Below are 24,057 nucleotides of genomic sequence, written 5' to 3' on the forward strand. Positions count from 1 at the left end.
TGTTAGGAAGAATGCAGTATTATCCACCTTGCTTTAGGTGGTTTTTTGAGGAGAGAATTGCTTGTAGGCTAGAAGGTAGTAATAATAATAATTGCTTATTGTCACAAGTAGGCTTCAATGAAGTTACTGTTAAAAGCCCCTAGTAACTGCGTTTTTGGACTTTGGGAATGTCTGTGAGACTGCCTTGTGCAGCTTGTGTTAACTCTGAATGTTAGTGAGCCGTTTCTGTCTCCAAGCAGAGCAACTTTATTATGGCAGTGGTTTGCAACGTTGAACTTGGTAAGAATGGACCGCAATGCAAAAGTGCGTTTAATCTTTAACCAGTGAGGTGATTGATGGAATCTCCGTATGAAGTGTTACTGGGGCCCCTGAACTTCCTACATTTCGAGTACCCAATTAAGGGGAAATTTAGGGTGGCCAATCCACCTAACCTGCACATCTTTAGGCTGTGGGGGTGAAACCCATGCAGACACGAGAGAATGTGCAAACTCTACACAGACAATGACCCGGGGCAGGAATCGGACCCGGGTCCTCAGCGCCATAGGCAGCAGTGCTAACCACCGTGCCGCCTGGGGGGGCCCTGAACATCAATGCCTCAAAATCTCAGTCAAACTCTGCAGGAACTTAGGACACCTCATCACAACAACGTGTATTTCTGTACAATCCTCAAAGTTAAAAGCACGATAGCATAGTGGTTAGCACTATGGCTTCACAGCGCAGGATCCAAGGTTCGATTCCCGCTTGGGTCACTGTCTGTGCGGATCTGCACATTCTCCCCGTGTCTACGTGGGTTTCCTCCGGGTGCTCCGGTTTCCTTCCACAGTCCAAAGATGTGCAGGTAAGGTGAATTGACCTTGATAAATTGCCCTTGGGTTAGATGGGGTTGCTGGGTTACAGGGGTAGGGTGGAGGTGTGGGCTTAAGTGGGGTGCTCGTTCCAAGAGCCGGTGCAGGCTCGATGGGCCGAATGGCTTCCTTTTGCACTGTAAATTCTATGACCTAAAGAAAGGTCCCCTGGTGTTTGCGATGTCCTAATCAGGCATTAAGATTTAAAAAAGATGAGAGGTGACCAAAAGCTTAGCCAAAGAGACTGATTGTTGGATAATACAGAGTAAGGCAAGCACATATGCTCAACTCCAGGCAGCCTTTATTGAAATAACTTTATTATCCTCATCAAAGGGCAGTATAACAAAATGCACAGCTTTTGCAATATAGCACACTCCCTCCCCATTAAAATGACTTGTACATTATGTACATTTACTGTTGTACATTTTAATTTCCCAGAATATAACATGACTAAACCAGCATCCACAATAGCTGAAATTGAACAGTTTGGATTGCTTACTTTTTACTGTAATCACAACCAAAACATGTAGAACTGATGCACAGAAATTATTTTGGAAGCAAAAAAACATTTTCTGAACACCGATATGTCTTTAACAGCAATATCATTATTTGACAAATTATGAACAACTTCTTTATGCTTCGTACATATTTTCAGTCAATCTATCTGACTTATTTTTTTTTCTGTCTGTGTATCTCCTTCCCTTTCCGTTAGCCTGACGCCGTTCTCAACATCTCTAACTGTGTTAACCCTGAACTTTGACTGCCATTCCCATTTGATGGTTGGGGCTGTGACATTAATGTGTCTTGAGCAAAGATCCTGACCCATTTGCTCTACCGGCAAATTCTATAATACTGGCAAACATTCAGTTTCTTGTTGACGTTCACTTTAGGCTAAATCCGTGTTCTTCAAACTTTTTTTCCGGGGACCCATTTTTACCAACCGGCCAACCTTCACGACCCACGCCGGCCGACCTGCGTGGCCCACCATTTTCTCTTATCTTGTTTGCTGCTGACAAAAATGGAGGAAATGGTTTTGGGTCCCTTTGGCCCTCGTACACGCTCCTCCAATGGAACCTGTTGGATGAAGGTGAAGCCTTCTGGTGTCGGAAAGTATGGAGTCTCCATCTGTCCAAAGTTCTGAATTTTTTTTCCTGTAACATTTTATCAAATAAACACCCCCCCCCCCGAACTTATTTAAAAAAAAATAGAAAATGAGTAAAATAAATGAATAAACCCCCTCCCCCCCCCCCCCCCCCCCCCCCCCCCCCCCCGAACTTGTAAAAAAAATAAAGTGAATTAAATAAATGAATAAAAACCCCCGAACTTGTAAAAAAAAAATGAATAAAATAACTTAATAAATGAATAAAAACGACTACAGAACTTGTAAAACAAAATGCTGCAACCGTTTAAAAAAAAAATAGCGGCCGCACTGTGCATGCGTGTCCGATTATTGGCACGCATGCACAATGCGGGCAAATTTTTTTTAACATGTTCTTGGCCATTGCAGCGGCGTAATGAAAGCCGACTGCTACTCGGGGATTTGCACGATCGGGAGCGACACGGACAACGGCTCCGCGACCCTCCCGACACCTGCCCGCAACCCACCCGCGGGTCGCGCCCCCGACTTCGAAGAATACTGGGCTAAATGATTCATTTGGATTATAGTCGGTTTCTCATGCTCTCCCCTTGCCAGATATCTTTTATCAAGTGAATGATATACGTGACATTGATGGAGTCTCTCCAGTCTTCTCTAGACGTGCAAGTGCACATAGTATCTTTGCAACAACTCCAATCAATACTTCTCCTTATCGCCTTAGTTTTTAACTATGTCATTCTGACCAGCACTGAACTTTTGAGTTTCATATCTCATGTTTCATGACTCAGCTTGGGTTTTTTTTTTTGTCGTTCTTTTAACTTTAAAACGTTATCCTGGGAACATGCTTAAACAGTAACTCATAAAGTGAGCAACCTGTTGTAGACTTGGGTTATTCTGCAAGAGAACAAAATTCTCTGGCCTGTAACAAAGAGGAATATGGAAATTACTGCCTAGCTTGCCCCAGCAAATACTTATTCAACAACCCCTTCAAAATCTATATCGTTTCTGTATTGCCATGATGTTGGGTAATATGGAGGTATGTGTTTTTGATTCCATTCTTAGAAATATTTCAAACTCTTCTGATGTAAACTGTGGACTATTATCTGATACCAACACACCTGGAAACCTTAAATTCCAAACTAACTTCTCAAAACCTCAATAGTTTTAGTCCTTGTAGTATTGGGAATAGTGTCATGAGGCACGCTGATGTTATCCGCGAGGGTATCCCAACTTTGAACACCAGTTCGTGAGAGTACATAGTTTTGTTTTGCTTTGATGTGAGGAGACAAGTGAAATCCTGGTGAGAGTAACCAGCCCAGTCATTGTGTAACAATTATTAAAGAAAAGACATATACATGAACAAGACTACTCTATTCTCAGACAAATATGATGTGGAGATGCCAGCGTTGGACTGGGGTGAGCACAGTAAGAAGTCTTACAGCACCAGGTTAAAGTCCAACAGGTTTGTTTCAAACATGAGCTTTCGGAGCACTGCTCCTTCCTCAGGTGAATGAAGAGGTATGTTCCAGAAACATTTATACAGACAAAGTCAGAGATGCCAGACAATGCTTGAAATGCGAGCATTTACAGGTAATCAAATCATTACAGATCCAGAGAAATCCAGACAAATATGATATAGGAGTTTCGAAATATGCACACTTTGTAGAATGTACACCGTATTCCAAGATATACCTACAATACCTGAACTGCATAAGATTCCCAAAATAACATCCAAATTAAATAACCAGCTTGTAGTTATCCCACAATACAGGGATGATGCGCAAGTCGGGGAAACGTTCCTAATCCAGCAAAGATATTTAAAGCTGCCGTTATGTAGGTATTCTCCAGTGCCTTGGGGGTTTGTTGGCTGTAAAACTTGGCTTCAAGCTTAGTTGCTGGAAGCTGGCCTATTTCTGACACTGTTAGATGTTAACTGTCTGCCTGGCTGCCAATTATACCTTTGTTCCTCTTTGATTATGCTTCTGTGTATTCGACTGTCTGCCCCCATCAACTGCATTGCCTATACATTAACATATGTATATATTGATCTTCTCAAACGTCTAAGCTGTTTCTCATAAGCCATTCACATTTGATTCTTGACTAAACATCCTTCTAAACTTGTGACGGGGGAGAGAGACATATCATTGGGGCCTTTTGAATACTGCTGTCTCTAGACATATTTCTGCTTCTTGCTGAACATCTTTTGATATCAAGCAGACCGATCAAGAGCAATACTCAGTCAGAGCAAGAAAAATGGCACATGAGTAAAAGGACTGAGATATAATTCCAGTACTTGCAGTAGAAATCAAATTTGGAGATTCACAAGTTACTTTCTATCATTGATCGAGCTGCAGCCATGTCTGTTACCCCAGCAAGTCTCCAAGTCACATTCCCTTATGCAAAATTGGCATGAAGCTGACCAGTTATTCCAATAACTGTTCCAGGCCTAGGTCGTGTCACAGAGGTAGGGTGGAATATGATGATGCATCCTACTACTTGCCATTGGTGGGAGGAAGAGGAAACAAAATTCTCCATGATCTGAAAAAATTGGCTTAAGATATGGTTAGCTGGACTGAGTTATTTTCAGGAGGGATCAGCAAAAGTGCATTTATTATTGATGCATTTCTAAGACAGCGCAAAGTGAGCAAGGAGGACCAAATGATAAAATTAACCACCGTACCATGCAGATGTTTTTTTGAGATTTCACATGAAGACTGATTCATTTCCAGCTATGTTACCTGTCAATTACATTATATATACAAATGACGTGTCAGTGTCCGCCAGAGCAATTAGAGGAGAAATGCACAAGGATGTGGTGCTCCATACAGTGCTCAATCATGTCGTGAATGGCTGGCTGGCCTACCGAATGTGATGGTGAGAAATTGCAGGAGTATTTCACATGTAGAAATGAAATAAGTGCAATTCAAGGTTTAGAGTGAGATTGTTGGGAACTTCATCAAGAACACATGGAGATAATCCATATGAAAGCATGAACAAGCTATTTTTGGTATCCAAAGATAGATCAAGATATTAAAGAGTTTGTAAAAAGTTGGGCAGTGTGTCTTAGCGGCAAAATGATCCAACCAAGATTCCTTCCACTCTACGGAAACACAAGAAAACCATGGAAACAAAAACAATCTGATTTATTTGAGGTGAAGGGGAAGAGTGCCGTGCTTCGATTGATAACTGCTGAAAGTGGATAAATGTTGGATCTGTTGTCATGAATCTGCCTAGCAGGACAGCACGGTGGCCTAGTGGTTAGCACAGCTGCCTCACGGCACTGAGGTCCCAGGTTCGAATCCTGGCTCTGGGTCACTGTCCGTGTTGAGTTTGCACATTCTCCCCGTGTCTGCGTGGGTTTCGCCCCCACAACCCAAAAAATTGGCTACGCTAAATTGCCCCTTAATTGGAAAAAATTATTGGGTAATCTAAATTAAAAAAAAAAAAAATGAATGTGCCTAGCAACAGCAGTAAAAGTAGTTTTAACAAAACGTAATGGGGATGTGAGATGTACAGCAAGAGGTCAAAATCTGCCGAGACAGCAGTAAATAGTTTTCAAACGGTCTGATTGATATGCATCTCTTTCCCCCGTAGGAAGTTTAGATAAGAATCAAATGAGAAACCACTCGGAAATTTTCATATCTGTCATGTGTGCATTTGAGGATTTCCACACTCTTAACTAGCTTTTTTAGAATCATCATGACCTTCACTTGATGCATGGTACTGACCTGGAGCATTACTCCTACTTCTGCATGACACCTGGATATGACTGACTTTCACACAGATATTGCACTTTCCTGGAAATGGGGGGGCATATAAATGGTTGGTGACCACCATGTCAATGATAGCATTTGGATTTCTGACTATAACTGGATGTTATGGCCTGGATCTCTCTGAAATCCAGTGGACCTCCCCTGCTGTCTCTAGAACAGTAAGAAGTCTTACAACACCAGGTTAAAGTCCAACAGGTTTGTTTCAAACACGAGCTTTCGGAGCACGGCTCCTTCTTCAGGTGAATGGAAAGGCTTGTTCCAGAAATGTTTATATAGACACAGTCAGAGATGCCCCGGAATGCGAGCACCTGCAGGCAAACTGAATGTCAGTGTCTATATGCGCGATCTTCCTGGAGATCCTCTCCACTTTGAGCCGGCAGTTTGCGGTGTCAATGGTAGCCATGATGTGGAGATGCCGGCGTTGGACTGGGGTGAGCACAGTAAGAAGTCTTACAACACCAGGTTAAAGTCCAACAGGTTTGTTTCAAACACGAGCTTTCGGAGCACGGCTCCTTCTTCAGGTGAATGGAAAGGCTTGTTCCAGAAATGTTTATATAGACACAGTCAGAGATGCCCCGGAATGCGAGCACCTGCAGGCAAACTGAATGTCAGTGTCTATATGCGCGATCTTCCTGGAGATCCTCTGGTGTTGTAAGACTTCTTACTGTGCTCACCTCAGTCCAACGCCGGCATCTCCACATCATGGCTACCATTGACACCGCAAACTGCCGGCTCAAAGTGGAGAGGATCTCCAGGAAGATCGCGCATATAGACACTGACATTCAGTTTGCCTGCAGGTGCTCGCATTCCGGGGCATCTCTGACTGTGTCTATATAAACATTTCTGGAACAAGCCTTTCCATTCACCTGAAGAAGGAGCCGTGCTCCGAAAGCTCGTGTTTGAAACAAACCTGTTGGACTTTAACCTGGTGTTGTAAGACTTCTTACTGTGCTCACCCCAGTCCAACGCCGGCATCTCCACATCATGGCTACCATTGACACCGCAAACTGCCGGCTCAAAGTGGAGAGGATCTCCAGGAAGATCGCGCATATAGACACTGACATTCAGTTTGCCTGCAGGTGCTCGCATTCCGGGGCATCTCTGACTGTGTCTATATAAACATTTCTGGAACAAGCCTTTCCATTCACCTGAAGAAGGAGCCGTGCTCCGAAAGCTCGTGTTTGAAACAAACCTGTTGGACTTTAACCTGGTGTTGTAAGACTTCTTACTGGTCTCTAGAACAGTATACCCGTGCAAGTAGCAACAGTAATTTTCATGGCCTCATCGTAGGCCTCCCTGCACGTCAGCTCACTGCCTTTGCTCAAAAGCTTGTCCTGCATTTTATTGTCTATTGGGCCTCCTACAAAAGCGTCTCAAGGTTGATTTAGTTTTCACACCATGCCCACAGTGAGGAAGGAGTTTATTTAATTCAAGAATATAATCTGCAACAGTCTCATTTGGTAACTTTCCTTTTGCAGAGTGCAACTCTCTGCAATCTCATTCTTATTGTATATAATAGGTGTAATAGAATTTCATTAATTCCGAATAGTCCATAGATCTACATAAAATCATCTGCCCCCACCATGGTGAGAAAAACATTTACTTTATCCTCACCCATTTTCTTTTCTTTCAGCCAAATGTGTGAACTTTGCTGGTACCACAGTCCTCCTTTATTACAGTTTAATTCCTCCATTATCCCCAAATATATCTTCAGTGCCGTATTTCAGTTCTGTACTGTGCTGACTCATTGTGTACCTGAACACACTGTGCACATGGAGCAAACTTGCAAGTTGCAGACATCCCAAAATCAACTTCAGGAGTTTAAAAAATGGGTCACAATGTTCATCAGTCCTTAATTTCTCAAATTTTTGTATCCTTGTCATCTTCCTGTTGTGGATTACAGTAGTACTAACACATGCTCAACTGCAGGCAGCCAGAGTTAACTAACTTTATTTACACCTCCCTACCAGAGAGGGCAGTACAGCAAAATGCCCGGCTCTTTCAATATGCTACAGGGATTAAACATGGACTGTCAGGAGGAGGTGCTGCTATTCTGAGTGAAATCAAGTGTGGGCTCTTGGCTCCAGAACTCTAATGAGATGTTTTAAATATTATATAATAGCACCAAGCTAGTAGCAGAAAGGGTTTGCCTGATCTAAAGCAACTCTGATACTGGGATCATGTGTAATATTTCCACTGCCAGTTCTCAAGTGTGGCTTTTGTGTAGTTGACAGTAACCCCATTGTGAATCTACCAAATCCTAGCTGTTTGGAAGAGGTACTATTCTACAGAATATTACTGCACAAGAACAAAAAAACTTCCAATTCATATAACAACTTGTATTTATATTGTGCCTTGAACATGATTAAATGTTCCAAGGTGCTTCGCAGGAGTTTAAATCAGACAAAGTTTGGTAGAATGTCCAAAGTATATCACAACCTTGACTGGGAGCAGTGAGGGCTGGAGCCAGCGGGAACTCAGCTGGTAACCAGGCCTGGAGGTGATTCTTCGCTTTGGTTGTGGATGTAGAAATGATCCTCAACCTTTGCGGAACTTGGGTCGGGGTCCTAAAATTAGCCAGTATTGGGGTTTATTTGAATATAAGGGGTCTTGTGGGGTAGCTGTTGCATTCCTACCTGTGAGCCAGAAACTCTGGGTTCAGGTTGATGGCCATGGAAGGTGTGCATGATTTGGCCAGATTACCAGCCTATAAACCTTTCAATATGCCTAATGGCAGGCAGTAAGAGCAAGTGAATTTGTTGGTCAGCCATACTACAGAAAGCATCAGCAAACCACTACTACATTTTACCAAGAATAATCATGGACCAATTGAGTGGAAGTCTACAGTGATCATGCCCTCTTAAGACATGGTACTTGGAGGAGGAATGGATTGGATTGGATTTGTTTATTGTCACGTGTACCGAGGTACAGTGAAAAGTATTTTTCTGCAAGCAGCTCAACAGATCATTCGAAAAGGGAATTAAACAAAATACATGAGAATACATAATAGGGCAACACAAGATATGCAATGTAACTACATAAGCATTGGCATCGGTTGAAGCATACAGGGTGTAGTGTTAATGAGGTCAGTCAATAAGAGGGTCATTTAGGAGTCTGGTGACAGTGGGGAAGAAGCTGTTTTTGAGTTTGTTCGCACGTGTTCTCAGACTTCTGAATCTCCTGCCTGATGGAAGAAGTTGGAAAAGTGAGTAAGCCGGGTGGGAGGGATCCTTGATTATGCTGCCCGCTTTCCCCCGGCAGCAGGAGGTGTAGATGGAATCAATGGATGGGAGGCAGGTTCGTGTGATGGACTGGGTGGTATTCACGACTCTCTGAAGTTCCTTGCGGTCCTGGGCCGAGCAGTTGCCATACCAGGCTGTGATGCAGCCCGATAGGATGCTCTCTATAGTGCATCTGTAAAAGTTGGTACGGGTTAATGTGGACATGCCGAATTTCCTTAGTTTCCTGAGGAAGTATAGGCGCTGTTGTGCTTTCTTGGTGATAGCGTCGACGTGAGTGGACCAGGACAGATTTTTGGTGATGTGCACCCCTAGGAAGTTGAAACTGCTAACCATCTCCACCTCTGCTCCGTTGATGCTGACAGGGTGTGTACAGTACTTTGCTTCCTGAAGTCGATGACCAGCTCTTTAGTTTTGCTGGCATTGAGGGAGAGATTGTTGTCGTTACTCCACTCCACTAGGCTCTCTATCTCCCTCCTGTATTCGGACTCGTCGTTATTCGAGATCCGGCCCACTATGGTCGTATCGTCAGCAAACTTGTAGATGGAGTTGAAACCAAGTTTTGCCACGCAGTCATGTGTGTACAGGGAGTAGAGTAGGGGGCTAAGTACGCAGCCTTGCGGGGCATCGGTATTGAGGACTATTGTGGAGGAGGTGTTGGTGTTCATTCTTACTGATTGTGGTCTGTTGGTCAGAAAGTCAAGGATCCAGTTGCAGAGTGGAGAGCCAAGAGGTTTTGGAGCTTTGATATGAGCTTGGCTGGGATTATGGTGTTGAAGGCGGAGCTGTAGTCAATAAATAGGAGTCTGATGTAGGAGTCCTTGTTTTCGAGATGCTCTAGGGATGAGTGTAGGGCCAGGGAAATGGCGTCTGATGTGGACCGGTTGCGAAGGTATGCGAATTGAAGTGGGTCAAGGCGTTCCGGGAGTATGGAGGTGATGCGCTTCATGATCAGCCTCTCGAAGCACTTCATTACAACTGACGTCAGGGCCACCGGGCGGTAGTCATTGAGGCATGTTGCCTGGTTCTTCTTTGGTACCGGTATGATGGTGGTCTTCTTGAGTTTGATGTATTGGTGATGGGATCAGGCTTGGATTAGACAGTTCTCCAGGGGAGAGGGAGGGGTTCCCAGGTATTTCAAATTGAGTTCCAGTAAATTTAATGTTTCTAATTGATACGAGCAGTATACCTTGCTCTTAGGGTGATGTTGGTAAATTGCCTGTTCGATGATGGCCTCAATCCATGTTTCTTGCTGAACAGAAATATACTGATCTAAGTCTTTTTGACTTTAATTGTTTCAGAATAAAAAACATTTTGAGGAAAAAAGTTTTGCTGTGTGAAGAGGATTGCTTCCTGAATTTGAGCATTGCCTTTGTTTTGGGCTCCTACCCGAGAGGACGTAGTTTCTACGTATCTATCCGAGCAAATCCTTTTATAATTTTAAACAATTTGACTAGTTTCTCTGCCCTGCATGTGAGGGATGCAAACATAATAATCTTTTAGTGTCGCTGCAATGAAGTTACTATGAAAATCCCCTGGTTGCCACACTCCGGCGCCTGTTCTGGTACACCGAGGGAGAATTCAAAATGTCCAATTCGCTTAACAAGCACATCTTTTGGGACTTGTGGGAGGCACCCGGAGGAAACCCATGCAGACACCGCATAGGCAGTGACCCGAGCAGGAATCGAACCCAGGTCCCTGGCGCTATGAAGCAACAGTGCTAACCACAGTGCTACCCTGCCGCCCACAGGACTCTCACGTCGCTTTTTCTCACTTGTACGGGCATTTCCATACCTATGAAGTGATGAACAATGAGATTAATAGAAATCTAGTTGTCCAATTGCAACATTACTGCAAGTTTTTCTCTGAAGAAGCTTCTTTACCCCGAGAATGATTAGAATGCGGATCCAGGGATATTTGATGCAAAAAGCAGAGATGCAAGAAAAGTTGAAGAATTGTATTGGGGATAAAGAAATAGAGGGCTATACTGGCGGTGAAGATAGAATGAGCATGTGAGCCTTGCCACCAAACTTTTTTTTTTATCAAACAATTTTATTGAGGTATTTTTCGGCATTGTAAACAGTTACAGATAACAACACAAAAAAAACGCAAAGAAGACAAAAATGTGCAAACATCAACGGTAAAACAATACTTCAATCAACCATACTGCACAAGCCCGCCCCTCTCTCATCGACACTACCTGCCTATTTATCCCTCCTACTCTACACTACTCTTCCCCCCCCCCCCCCCCCCCCCCCCCTTTCTCTCTTTCTTCCCCCCCCCCCCCCCTGCTGACGTTCACTCCCGCGAAGAAGTCGATGAATGGTTGCCACCTTCGGGCGAACCCCAGTACAGATCCCCTCAAGGCGAACTTAATTTTTTCCACACCCAGGAAACTTGACATGTCCGAAAGCCATAGCTCGGTCTTCGGGGGTTTTGAGTCGCTCTATGCCAGCAGTATTCGTCGCCGGGCTATCAGGGAAGCAAAGGCCAGAACATTGGCCTCTTTCTCACCCTGGACTCCCTGGTCTTCCGAAACCGCAAAAATTGCCACCCCTGGACCCATCACCACCCTTGTTTTTTAGCACCCGGGCCCGCAAATCCCTCCCAGAACCCCCTAAGCTTAGGACATGCCCAAAACATGTGAACGTGGTTTGCTGGTCCGCCCCCGCATCTAGCACACTTATCCTCTACCCCAAAGAATTTGCTCATCCGAGCTACCGTCATGTGGCCCGGTCAACGACGTTAAATTGAATCAGGCCGAGCCTGGCACATGTTGCAGTTGAATTTACCCTACTCGGGGTGTCTGCCCACAGCCCGTCCTCCATCTCCCCACCAAGCTCCTCCTCCCATTTGAGTTTCAGTTCCTCCGTCTGGGACTCTTCCCCCTTCATGAGCACCTCATAAATGTCTGAGACTCTACCCTCTCCTCCTACTCCTCTAGAGACTATTCTGTCTTGGATCCCTATTGGCGGGAGGCGTGGGAAGGATGGGGCCTGTCTGCGGACAAAGTCCTGCATCTGTAAGTACCTGAAATCATTTCCCCTTACCAGACCATATTTCTCCTCCAAGCCCCTTAAACTCGCAAAGTTCCCCTCCAGGGACAAATCGATGGTTATCACATATTGGTGCCCAGACAGACGCACCCACCTCCCCCGCATGCTTCCTCCACTGGCCTCGTATCCGCAGGGCTGCCCCCACTACCGGGCTGGTGGAGTACCTGGCCGGCGACAGCGGTAGGGGAGCCATGACCAGGGCTGCCAAACTGGTGCCCCTGCACGAAGCCGCCTCCACCTGCTCCCAAATAGACCCCGTACCCACCATCCACTTCCTTATCATGGCTATGTTAGCCGCCCGGTAGTAGTTGATCAGACTCGGCAATGCCAGTTCTCCCTCGCTGCAGCTCCTCTCAAGCATCGCCTTCTTCACCCGCGGGGATTTCCCCGCCCCTGACAAAGCTCATGATTATTTTGCCAGTCCTTTTGAAGAAGGACTGTGGGATAAAAATCGGGAGGCACTGGAAGATAAACAGGAATCTAGGGAGGATTGTCATCTTTACGGTCTGCACCCTCCCCGCCAGTGACAGTGGGAGAGCATCCCATCTCCGAAACTCCCTCTTCATTTGTTCCACCACCCTGGTCGAATTCAACTTGTGCAACCTGCCCCAGACTCGTGCCACTTGTATCCCCAAGTACCTGAAACTTTCCTCAACCAGCCTAAATGACAGCTCCTTCAGTCTATTCTCCTGGCCCCTTGCCTGCACCACAAACATCTCACTCTTGGCCATATTTAATTTGTACCCTGAGAACCGGCCGAACTTCATCAGTGTTTCCAGTATATTTTCCATCCCGACCAGAGGGTCCGACACGTGCAGGAGCAGGTCGTCCGCATAGAGAGAAACCCTATGTTCCACCCCGCCCCTGGCCATTCCCTTCCATCCCTTTGCAGCTCTCAACGCAATCGGCAACGGCTCTATGGCCAGCGCCAACAGCAACGGGGAGAGTGGGCATCCCTGTCTGGTCCCGCGATGTAGTCTGAAATAATCTGACACTACCCTGTTCGTCCTAACGCTAGCTTTTGGGGCCTGGTACAGTAGTCTGACCCAATTCACCAGTCCCTCCCCGAACCCAAACCGTCCGAGCACCTCTGACAGATAGCCCCACTCCACCCAATCGAAGGCCTTCTCAGCGTCCATTGCCACCACTACCTCTACCTCCTTGCCCGTTGGGGGCATCATGATCACATTAAGCAGTCTTCTCAAGTTAGCTGTCAGCTGCCTGCCTTTCACGAACCCTGTCTGATCGTCCCCAATCACCTCCGGTACGCAGTCCTCAATTCTAATCACCAGACCTTCGCCAAGAGCTTGGCGTCTACATTGATCAGGGAGATTGGTCTGTATTACACCCCCGCCCCCCCCCATTATCAACCTACACGAGTCCAGGTCCGGGATCTTCCCCAGCACTCTTTTGATAAAGTCCACGTCGTCCCAGTTCGGAGCAGATATGTTCACCAGCACCACTCTTCTCCCCTCCAGTCTGCCCCTTACCATCAGGTATCTGCCCCCCCCCCCTGTCTGCGACTACGCCTTCCGCCTCAAATTGAACCCGCTTATTGATCATAATTGCTACCCCCTTGGACTTGGCATTGGCATCCAAGTCCGAGTGGAAGACCTGGCTGATCCAGCCCTTCCTTAGCCTAGTTTGGTCAGACACTTTCAGATGTGTCTCCTGTAACATAATTACGTCCGCCCTCAGAGCCCGCAGCTGCGCGAATACACGTGCCCTTTTAACTGGCCCATTTAGTCCCCTGACATTCCAGGTGGTCAGCCTGGTTGGGGGGCACAACCCCCCCACGCCAGTCAGCCATAACCTTTCTTGGGCCCCGCCCCTGGCCCGTGCACCGCGCCATTCTTGGCTGCCTCCAACCCCGACCTCCTTTCCATTACCTCGTTCAGATCCCTCCCACGTCAGCAGAATAACTCACCCCCCCCGGCAACATCCCCCGGTAGCCCCACCCCTGCCATCCATTGGCTGTATTTCCCCCCCCCCCCCCACCTGACTCCCTTGACTAGCCAATCTGCTAGCCCGGTGACTCATCACTCCGGCGCCCACCTGTCTCATTCCCATTGTTTCCCCGACCTCATCCCCACGCTACCAAAACTCTTTAAACAGAAACCGTTACATTCAATTAATCCTTTTTTCTGAACAGGCAGCAGTTGCAACATCTAACACCGAGTACTCGTAAGGAAAAGCTAGTAATGTGAAAGAAATTGCATTTATGCAGTATATCCACTGGTAAATTCCAAAGAGCTTTGCATCTAACTAATTACTTGGGACGTATAGTCACTGTTGTAATGTAGAGAGAAATGGAGCCAGTTTGAATGCAATATGATCGCCCATAGAGTAATGTGAAAAGTGACCAGTTAATCTACTTTGATATTGCTTGATGGATCAATGTCCTGCTCTTATTTGAATATTGCCATAAAGGTTTTTTCCTTCACCTGTACAGGTTTGTCTGACGTCTTGTCTGAGAGACAATGTAACAGCACTGGAGTGTCAGTCTGAATTATGCCCTCAAGTCCTGAAGAGTTGAACTCGAGCATCATTTACAGTCACTTGATCATTTGGTGGCACCCTTGAAGTGCCACGTCGCGTTATACAGGTAATCAGCTACTGGGAGCTTTATTTTACAGATTGTCCTCCATCCACACACGATAGAAAATTAATTCCGCTTGGTTTTCTATTTAACCCTGCGCTAGGCTTCCTTTGCCATACCATCACCAAGAGAAGACTGCTTCCACCTTTAACATTGCCCATCTTAATCCAGTCTGAAATAAGCTGCTGTTCTCATCTCTCTCAAGCATTTTCTATATATACACAACTATTCTAACACACTCCTGATTGATCTCACACCTTGCTCCTCCTTGAACTTGGGTTTGTCCTAAATTGCATGTATCCTAATTCGCTCAGGTCCACCACCTTTGTGCTCACTAATTTCCCAGTCTGGCAACTTTGATTTTAAAGCTCTCATCCTTTTGTCCTTCCATGGCCTCATCATTCTTTGTCTCTAACCTCATCTGGCCCTACAATCCTTCAAAAGCTCTATGCTTTTCCAGTTCTGGCCTCTTGCATGTGCCCGATTTTCATCACTCCTCCATTCATCTTCAGCTGCCAAGGCCGGAACTCAAATTCCCTCTGTAAGCCCCCCCCTGTTTCTCTAGTTCTCTTTGACCAACCGTTGGTCATTTTTCCTGATATTGGCGGATGTCAACGTTTTGTCTGATAATACTCCTGTGAAGCATCTTGGGATGTTTATCGCATGTTAGAGGCACTATATAATTTCAAGTACTTGCTCTAATAACAGGGTTGTTAATGTGGTTTTGGTAAAGTGTTATGATGGGTTGTGCAGCCATTGTGCTGTGTTCGACTAAACTATAAAATATAATTCTCTTTGCCTTTGTGTGGGTGGCACAATGGCTCTGTGGCTAATGCTGGGAGTAATTTGAAGCAATGAATTAAGAACATTGCAGAATAATGAAATGGAAGAACCTGGGTGGCACGGTGGCAAGTGGTTAGCACTGCTGCCTCACAGCGCCAGGGTCCTGGGTTCGATTCCAGTCTTGGGTGACTGTCGGTGTGGAGTTTGCACGTTCTCCCATGTCTGCGTGGATTTTCTCTCTCAGTCCAATGATGTGCAGGTTATGGGGGTGGGGCAGGTAGTGAGCCTATGGAGAATAGGATGCTCTTTTGAAGGGTTGTTATAGACTCGATAGATGCACTGTAGGAATTCTATGGAAAAAGTATGTGTGGATGACTGGATCTGAGGCTCACATCTTTCAGATGTGATTTTAGAAAATGTTATCCAAATTGAAAACCATGCCTAATGTGGTGTAGATCATGGGGGAGGGGTTCTGCCTTGGAATTATGTTTCTATTTGCAGCTGGGTGTGCTCATCCTGGAATATTCATTCTCACCTGTGCAGTTTCTACTTTACTGTACAGTAAAGACCTCTTCAGGTGTAGAAACTAAGATGATGGTGCCATTGGTTGGGGAGATGGAGGAGGTGGTGAGGGACCTTGGTTTCATCCATAACCCACAGAAGGGCCTATGACTGAGTATTTGCTGAGAGGCTGAGCTGCAAACCATTCCAGAGCTATTTTACAATGCAGTTCTCTCTGAGCAACTTGCTGGAGCTGGAGGGTGAGCTCTGCATTGACTGTCCCTACAGGTAATGGGTAACATTTTTATTGCCGTATGTTTCAGTCTAGTCTGCTAAAGTGCAATTAATCCACATTGGTGTTTAAACGGACTTTGACCAGATGGGGGCAATGCAGATTTTTTTGGGGGGTGGGAAGAGGGTCTAAATGATCAACCCTGCGATCATTGAGGGAAATTCGTGGGTGAAAGTTTGATCCTTGGTTCGAACTTTGTTGACTTGGGCAACACACATAACTGCTGGAATACCAAAGCTTTTGCACCTATCTTTGTGGTGTTGTATTAGTACATAAAATGGACAATATTTTGTGTGGGCTCCCCTAAATCGCATGGAATTAAAATTCCATCTCAAAGATCAGTATTTTATATGAAGTGAAGTGGGAAGGGAAAGAGTGTGATCTAGTGTGCCTAACAATTTTTATGGTCTCTTTCTCTGTCCTCTCACCAGGCTCAGCAATGGCTTCTGTTACTGCAAATGTTGATTCCAAAGCCGAGCTCACTTCATTACTGGAGCAGTGGGAGAGGGAGAACAACAACGGGCAGAATGTTGTTCCTGTCTTGACCAAGTAAGCGGATTAAACTGGTTGAATTCCTCAATAGGAGTGTAGAGGCTGAAAGTTCAGACTCGCGAGGCAAAATGTTAGTTTTATTTAGATTAAAGTACTTTGTAAAATTGAATGCAGCAGCTGGGGGTGGTAAGATGCGATGGACTGGGGGTAGTTTGTTGGGGGGGGCAGCAATGTTTGTACCACAGATGGGGAGGAGTCAAGACCCGCTCAATTTGGGTTTGGGAGAGTGTGCCTGAGGGATTATCTTTTTCTTGCATGTCGCTAGCAAGGTCAGCATTTTAAGGTTACTGGGGATTGTAGATGTGGTACAATGGGTTAATAGACATGGTAATGAAACAGTGATGTGCATCATGGTGTAACAGTGACATCAGCACTCATGAGATAGAGACTGTGGAACGAAGATGGAATAGTCTGCACGAAAGTGAGATGCACTTACTTCGTAGCTTTTCATGTACATAGTGTAAATAAAGTCGTTTTGAAGAAACCTACTTGAGTCAGACCTCAGTCACTCGTCTAGAGGGAAACCTCCTCAGAATAAATTAGGCCACGAGATAACCCACAAAACAATAGAAGGAGCTTTATTCTACATCTAATTGTGGAAACAACACCTGCGAGTGCTTGATGCCACCACTGACTCGCCACAATGGAAAGCTTTCAATTTCCCACTAAGCTGTCACCATTACAAGTAGCAAAGTTCTCATTTAAAAACACAAGCTTGGTTGATCACGTTGGAATTAGGTCAATTTTTGGCGTGACTAAAACTTTGCAATGTGAATTATTTTTTTAATTCATTCATGGGATGTGAGTGTCGCTGGCTGTGCCAGCATTTATTGCTCATCCCTCATTGCTCTTTAGCTGCATGCTAGGTAGGCCATTTCAGGGGGCATTTAAGAGACAGCCACATTGTTGTGGATCTGGAGTCACATGTGGGCCAGACCAGGTAAGACTGGTACATTTCCTTCCCTGAAGGACATTCAACAATGGTTTTATGATCATCATTAGACTTTTAATTCCAGATTTTTAAATGTATACTTTTCACTAGGTTTTTAAAAATTTTTGCAAATAACACAATGCAAAACAGGTACAATACACAACAATTATTACAAATATAAGAATGAACATGATGGGGTGACTTTAGGACACCAGACTTTGTGAATTAGTGCCTCCAGTTTTAATACCGGGTCAATCAGGAAAAAAAAAGAGGGTGGAGGAAAAGGAAACAGCTATATAAATTAAATCTGACAACATCCCAGGCCGCATGGCTTAAAATATTGCGAAAATAAGACTTGAAATATTGCTAAAGGAAAACCCAACAGGAGTAGGCAGACAAGACGGAGCCTATAAATTTGAGGCAGGAGTCCCAAACTTTGGAATTGGGACGATCACATACGTCAAGAATTCCGCAGGGATACATTCCATGAGATTTATAATAAATACATTTTTAAAAAAGGGATACATTCCATGACTAATTTATGCCAGTTATAAATTGAAGGATATTTGTTGCTGATCCAGGAGCTGCAAAAGTTAGGATGTTGTAGTCTTTTTTTCAGTAATGTCCAACATTCTCCCATCTGGAAGACTCTGAATTAGGAACAAAGGAGTAAGCTCTGCTGCTCTGTCAAATATCCTCTCGAGCTTCCTAACTACTCTAGATCAATAGGATTGAACCTTAACACAGGTCCATACGCAGTGTATATAATCACCCTCGACTACCAGGCACTTTAGGCACATTGAGGATATAGCAGGATCAAACCTGTGTCTCTCATGAGGCATGATATGCAAATAGTGTGTTATCTAAAACCAAGTCTCCTTCATTCTATTGCAAACCAAAATTTTATTGGTATAATCCCATAATATACCCCATGTCTCCTCATCAATTTAATTGCCAAGTCTTTTTTCCATGACTGCAAGGTACCCAATGTACTAACACAGGATCTAGAACACAAGGTATTATAGAACTTACTAATCACTTGTCTAGGCTCTTAGATATCAGCATTTTTTTTCCACCTTGCAATTAGAGGAGTTAACACACAGGACTGCCTTATTCAGAATAAAATCTGAGTCGCAAACATTTAACAAAGGAATGTCTTCGTATGTCAATTTGCTGGCATAGCTGCTCAAAGGGTGACGAGGAGGCATCACTGAACATATCTCCCAACCTACAAATGCCTCCCCCTCCCCCTCTCTCCAAGTATCGAATCCATGATCCATAAGACCTGGTGGGAAGTCCGGGTTGCCCTTGAAGGGAGAAAGAGCGGAAGTCAGTTTACATTGCCTTTTGATTGGTGGACAATTCTTCACGCACTAAACAATAATAGGATTTTTGCATCTAGCAGAACCCGCCCTAATGTCTCCATGAAATAACAAGACCTGCAAAGGGCAAACTCTGCTTCAACATCGAGCCAAATGGGGGGGGGTGGTCCTTCCTAACCCAATCCCTTTATAAGTCTACGGTCAGAGGCCAGTTGATATAGCGCAATATTCGGGACACCCAAACCCACCTTGGAACCTGGGAGCTGCAGCTTGGTGATCTTTAGACGAGACTTCTTATTCCAAATAAACAAACTAATCATTCCATCAATCTCCTCAAAAACTCTAGCTGGCAACAAGATAGCCAACATCTGCAAGGGGAATAGAAATCTCGGCACGCATTAATTTTAATCAAGGCAGTTCTACCCAGCCATGAGACTGGCAGGGAAGACCAACGGGTCAGACCTACTAATAGAAGCAATCACCTGAGGAAGGTTATCCCCATATAACTGCCGAAAAGAAGGAGTAATTGTAACGCGCAGGTACTTGAACCCCAACGTGGACAGGATCGCCTAAAAGGAAAATTTGGGGGGGGGGGGGGGGGGGGGTTGTCCCTCAGCTCTCCCATCAGGGGGGGGGTTTGTCCCTCAGCTCTTCCATCAGCATAGCCTCCCATCTTGTCAAATTATTCTTACACCCGGAGAAGGCACTAAATCTATTCACCACATCAGCAATAGCAGGAACTGAGACATCCGACTTGTGACACAAACAGCAGCACATCGTCCACATAAAGTGTAATCTCCTGCCTCTCCGCACAGACCAATCCAATATCAAGGGGTCCTGCCTAATAGCCTCTGTAAGCAGTTCTATGTCAATGCAAACAGCAGGGGGGGGGGGGGGGGGGCAGGACAGGGGACTCCCCTGTCTGGCCCCTCTGCAAGCCAAAGTTCTCTGACTAAAGCCATTTGAAAGTACTGTCGCCAAGGGTCTATGATACAGCATCTGAACCTACTTGTATATATTCCTCACCCAACCCAAATCTCTGCAGTGTGTACACCAGATAATTCCACACCACTCAATCAAAGGCTTCCTCCACATCCAAGGAGATCACCAGCCTGCCTGGATCACATTCAATAATGGTCTAACGTTGTTACTGGAAGCCTACGCTTTTATTTAAATTTTATTTTATTTTATGTATCAAAAAAAGGTTACAACACATCCAGGAAACACATTTCCCAGCAATCAACTATACAGTATGTACAAATCTTTTGGAAAACCTAGTCTGATCCTCCCGGACAATCATCAGTACAGCTCCCTCTAAAACGCCTCGCCAGTACCTTAGACACTTCAAATCAACATTCAGAAGCAAGATTGGCCTGTAGAAGGCACATGGTGCCAGGTCCCTTCCTGTCTTCAAGGTCAGGGAAATGTTTGCCTCCAGAAGCATTGGTGGCAGCAGACCTACCTCAAAAGGAGCAACAGTAAAACCAACCAAAGGTTCCATTAACCGATCCTTAAACTCCCTGTAAAACTAACGGCCAAACCCATCTGACCCTGGAGCTTTCCCTGGCTGAAGCTCCTTGATGACCACAGATTTAGGAGCACCAAGGGCCAAGCGCAGATCCTCACTGGGAACTCGAAGGAAGAAAAGAAATGCTCCATGCGTACCACCGCGTCACCAGATTTGTATAATTCAGCATGGATAGCCCTGAATGCCCCGTTAATATCTTCAGTTTACATTAACCTCTTCACCCCCACACTTAGTTCCACATAGAGGGGATTGTCCTTGTGTCAGCCCTCTTCTTAGCCTAAAGGGCCAAGTACCTACTTGGCTTATTCCCAAATTTGTAGTTTTTGCTTCATTAACCTTAGACGTCGCTCGGCCTGCTGTGTCAACAAAGAATCAAAAGCCACCTTGGTTACGTTGACCTCCTTCAGCAATTGCTTGTTAGGAGCCCTCCTGTACTTGTCCTCTACCTCGGCCAAGCAAACCTCCAACCAGTGTAGGCTCTCCAGCATTGTCTGCCTTTTGTTAGTTGTGTATGAAATAACCAACTGCAAAGTGGATGGAGGGACATCAGAAAGGGAATTGACAGAGTAAAAAAAGCTCAAACTCCTTCTTAAAATATATAATAAGTAATTTATCCCTAAGCAGAGAGGTGTCAAACTACCATGACCTGCAGAGTGAGCCCTCAAGCAAAAATCCCAGGAAAAGGGGAGCATGGCCAGAGATTAAAATGCTTTGCATAGAGCAAGAGGACACTAAATTTATGATAGCCCTGGGCACAAAAAAAATCTATTCTAGTGTGACATTGATGAAGGTCTGAGAAAAAAGAAAAATCCCTACCTCCAGGATGTCCAGATATCCCATTTCCTCACACTGAGGCCAGCACTCTAACCTACAGAGTGAGGGCATTTCTCGTAGCTGGGTCTTGTCCATCATGGGGTTCAGATGACAATTAAATTCTTCACCTACAAAAGAGTTGGCCGAGGCCAACCCCACAGTCCGAAAAACCATTTGTGATTAACTCCAGGGGGTGGTGCAGTGGGCCATATACATTCATTATTGAGTCAGTTTCTCCATGTACTAAGCCCTCGGACAGTCACATACCTGTCTTCCATAACCTTAACACAACAAGTCTCCATTTTGAAGGGGTTGTTCTTGTTGACCAAAACTGCCTCACCCCTGGTATTTGCCGAGAAGGAAGCAAAAAAGACCTTCCCTACCCCATTCTCGCCTTAACTATAAGCACTCCTTGTCATCCAAGTAAGTCTCCTGTAATAAGGCTATGTCCACTTTCTCCTCCTCAAGAAAAGAAAGGATCTTTTTTCTTTTAATAGGGTGATGAATTCCCTGCACATTCTAAGAACAAAGTTTAAAATTGGATATAGTATTGCATAGACCACCAGAAATAAAATAGGATAGAATTTTTGCACCGCATTCGCCATAATACCTCACCACCCCTCTCATCTTAAGCAACATCAGAGGCACCAGAATATAACTAACGTGTTCTTCTCTTGGATAACAGACCTGTCTGTTTCTATACAGGATATAGTCAACAGCATGAAAAATTCAAGATAATAAAAAAGAACAAAAGAATCATGATCACAATAGTTCTACGGGCACATTCCTCAACAAAAGTGAGGACAGTTGGGCTAACCCTACGGCCATACTGTCATTACCGTCTGAAGACAACCTCCTCAACAAGGAGAGGGAAAAAACGGCGGCAAAAGTACCCCCCCATGAAGATCTGCACCCACCTCCTGGCAATGGCACCATTCCAGTCTGAAGTGATTAAAGACAGGACATAGTCATAAAAGACGGTGGATAATTAGCACACGGCACAGCAACCATGAATAATAATAGTCACTGGAGCACTTATGGACAAGAAAAAGACATTCATTACAGCGCTCAAATGTTACCTGTTAAGCAGGGTATATGACCATGAAATCAGACAAATAACCAAGGAGAGAAAGTCCGCATTTCAAATTTTCAGAGCTGCAGAATATCAGTCCAACTCCCTGCCCTCTATGGACTTAATGAAGACCAAGGCACTAGTCAGATCATTGAAAGACTTAACAGAGTCGCCGGATATCACTTTAAGGGTCCTGGGCATCACGGTGGCGTAGTGGTTAGCACTGCTGCCACACAGTGACAAGGAACCCGGGTCGATCCCGTCTCCGGGTCACTGTCCATGGAGAGTTTGCACATTCTCCCCGTGTCTGCGTGGGTCTCACTCCCACAACCCAAAGATGTGTGGGGTGGAGGGCATTCAAACTGGCACAGGAACCTGTCCACGTGGCAGAGGGGGTTACGAGGGACCTGCAGAGGTGGGACTCACTCCCACTCACCCTGGCAGGGAGAATGCAGACAATAAAAATGAACGTACTGCCAAGGTTCCTCTTCATATTTAGATCACTCCTGATTTTCATCACCAAATCTTTCTTCACTAAAGTGGACAAACTAATGTCTGCCTGTGCGGATGGGGAAAAAACCCTTGGATCCGCAATTCCGTCCTGCAGCGAAGATGGCGCTCAAGGGGCTTAGCACTGCCAAACCTCCTGTTTTCCCACTGGGCAGCAAATATGGAAAGGGCGCGGGGTTGGCTGGGGGAGCCGGGGACGGAATGGGTACAGATGGAAGAGTCCTCCTGAATCGGAACATCCCTGCGTGCACTGGCCACTGCCTCGCTCCCATTTCCCCCAGCAAGTACGCAATGAGATTTGTGGTGGTAGCCCTGCGAAGAACCTGGAACCTGCTCAGACACCACTTCAAACTCTGAGACCTGTCTGTTGCTGCCCCCATCTGCAAAAACTGTAGGTTCATCCCAGCCAAGATGGACATCAGTGAAAAAACCTGGAGGAGATGGGTGGGGTGGCGGGGGCGTTGCTGCTGAGGGTCAGAGATCTGTATATGGACAGTAGAGTAGCAACCCTGGGAACTAACGGAGAAACAATACACAACAGTAACATGAAAACCTGATATTTACAAATTACAGCATTAGAGATTGAAAGAGAAAAGGAGAAGATTCATCAGTTCGCAGTGCAATACTACCATAATACTACCAATACTACCAATACTGCAATACTACCAAAGGGGCTGGTTTAGCTCACAGGGAGGGGCTGGTTTAGCTCACAGGGGCTGGTTTAGCTCACTGAGCTAAATCGCTGGCTTTTAAAGCAGGCCAGCAGCACGGTTCAATTCCCGTACCAGCCTCCCCGGACAGGCGCCGGAATGTGGCGACTAGGGGCTTTTCACAGTAACTTCATTGAAGCCTACTCGTGACAATAAGTGATTTAAATTTAAATTAATACTGATTGTAAGCTAGTACAGTGCAAACATTTTCTTCATGGCTCCTGAACAGGAACGAGCTGCGGTATCTCCAAATATTCCCCCGCAAAGAAGCCCCGTCAGTACACCCAGCTAACCAGATATACCCTACTGGACAGACTGTTAGCACAAAACAAATTAGGAGAGGGTGAGGTGTGTATACATATATGACAACTGCTGGAGGAGGTAAGGGCCCCACTGGACGTCACGAGAGAGAAGTGGGAGGAAGAACTAGGCATC

General features: G+C 45.3%; 1 protein-coding gene across 1 annotated transcript in view; it reads left to right on the forward strand.

Annotated features, from left to right (window-relative positions):
• LOC119973172 (DDB1- and CUL4-associated factor 1-like) overlaps positions 1-24,057 on the forward strand; it is a 149,766-nt gene that overhangs the window by 2,733 nt on the left and 122,976 nt on the right. The window contains 2 exon segments of the mRNA XM_038810816.1: positions 14,462-14,614; positions 16,616-16,733. Of these exon segments, the coding sequence (XP_038666744.1) occupies positions 16,624-16,733 (110 nt within the window). The 5' untranslated portion in view covers positions 14,462-14,614; positions 16,616-16,623.

Source organism: Scyliorhinus canicula, chromosome 11 (genome assembly GCF_902713615.1).
Source record: "Scyliorhinus canicula chromosome 11, sScyCan1.1, whole genome shotgun sequence".
NCBI classification, from domain to species: domain Eukaryota; kingdom Metazoa; phylum Chordata; class Chondrichthyes; order Carcharhiniformes; family Scyliorhinidae; genus Scyliorhinus; species Scyliorhinus canicula.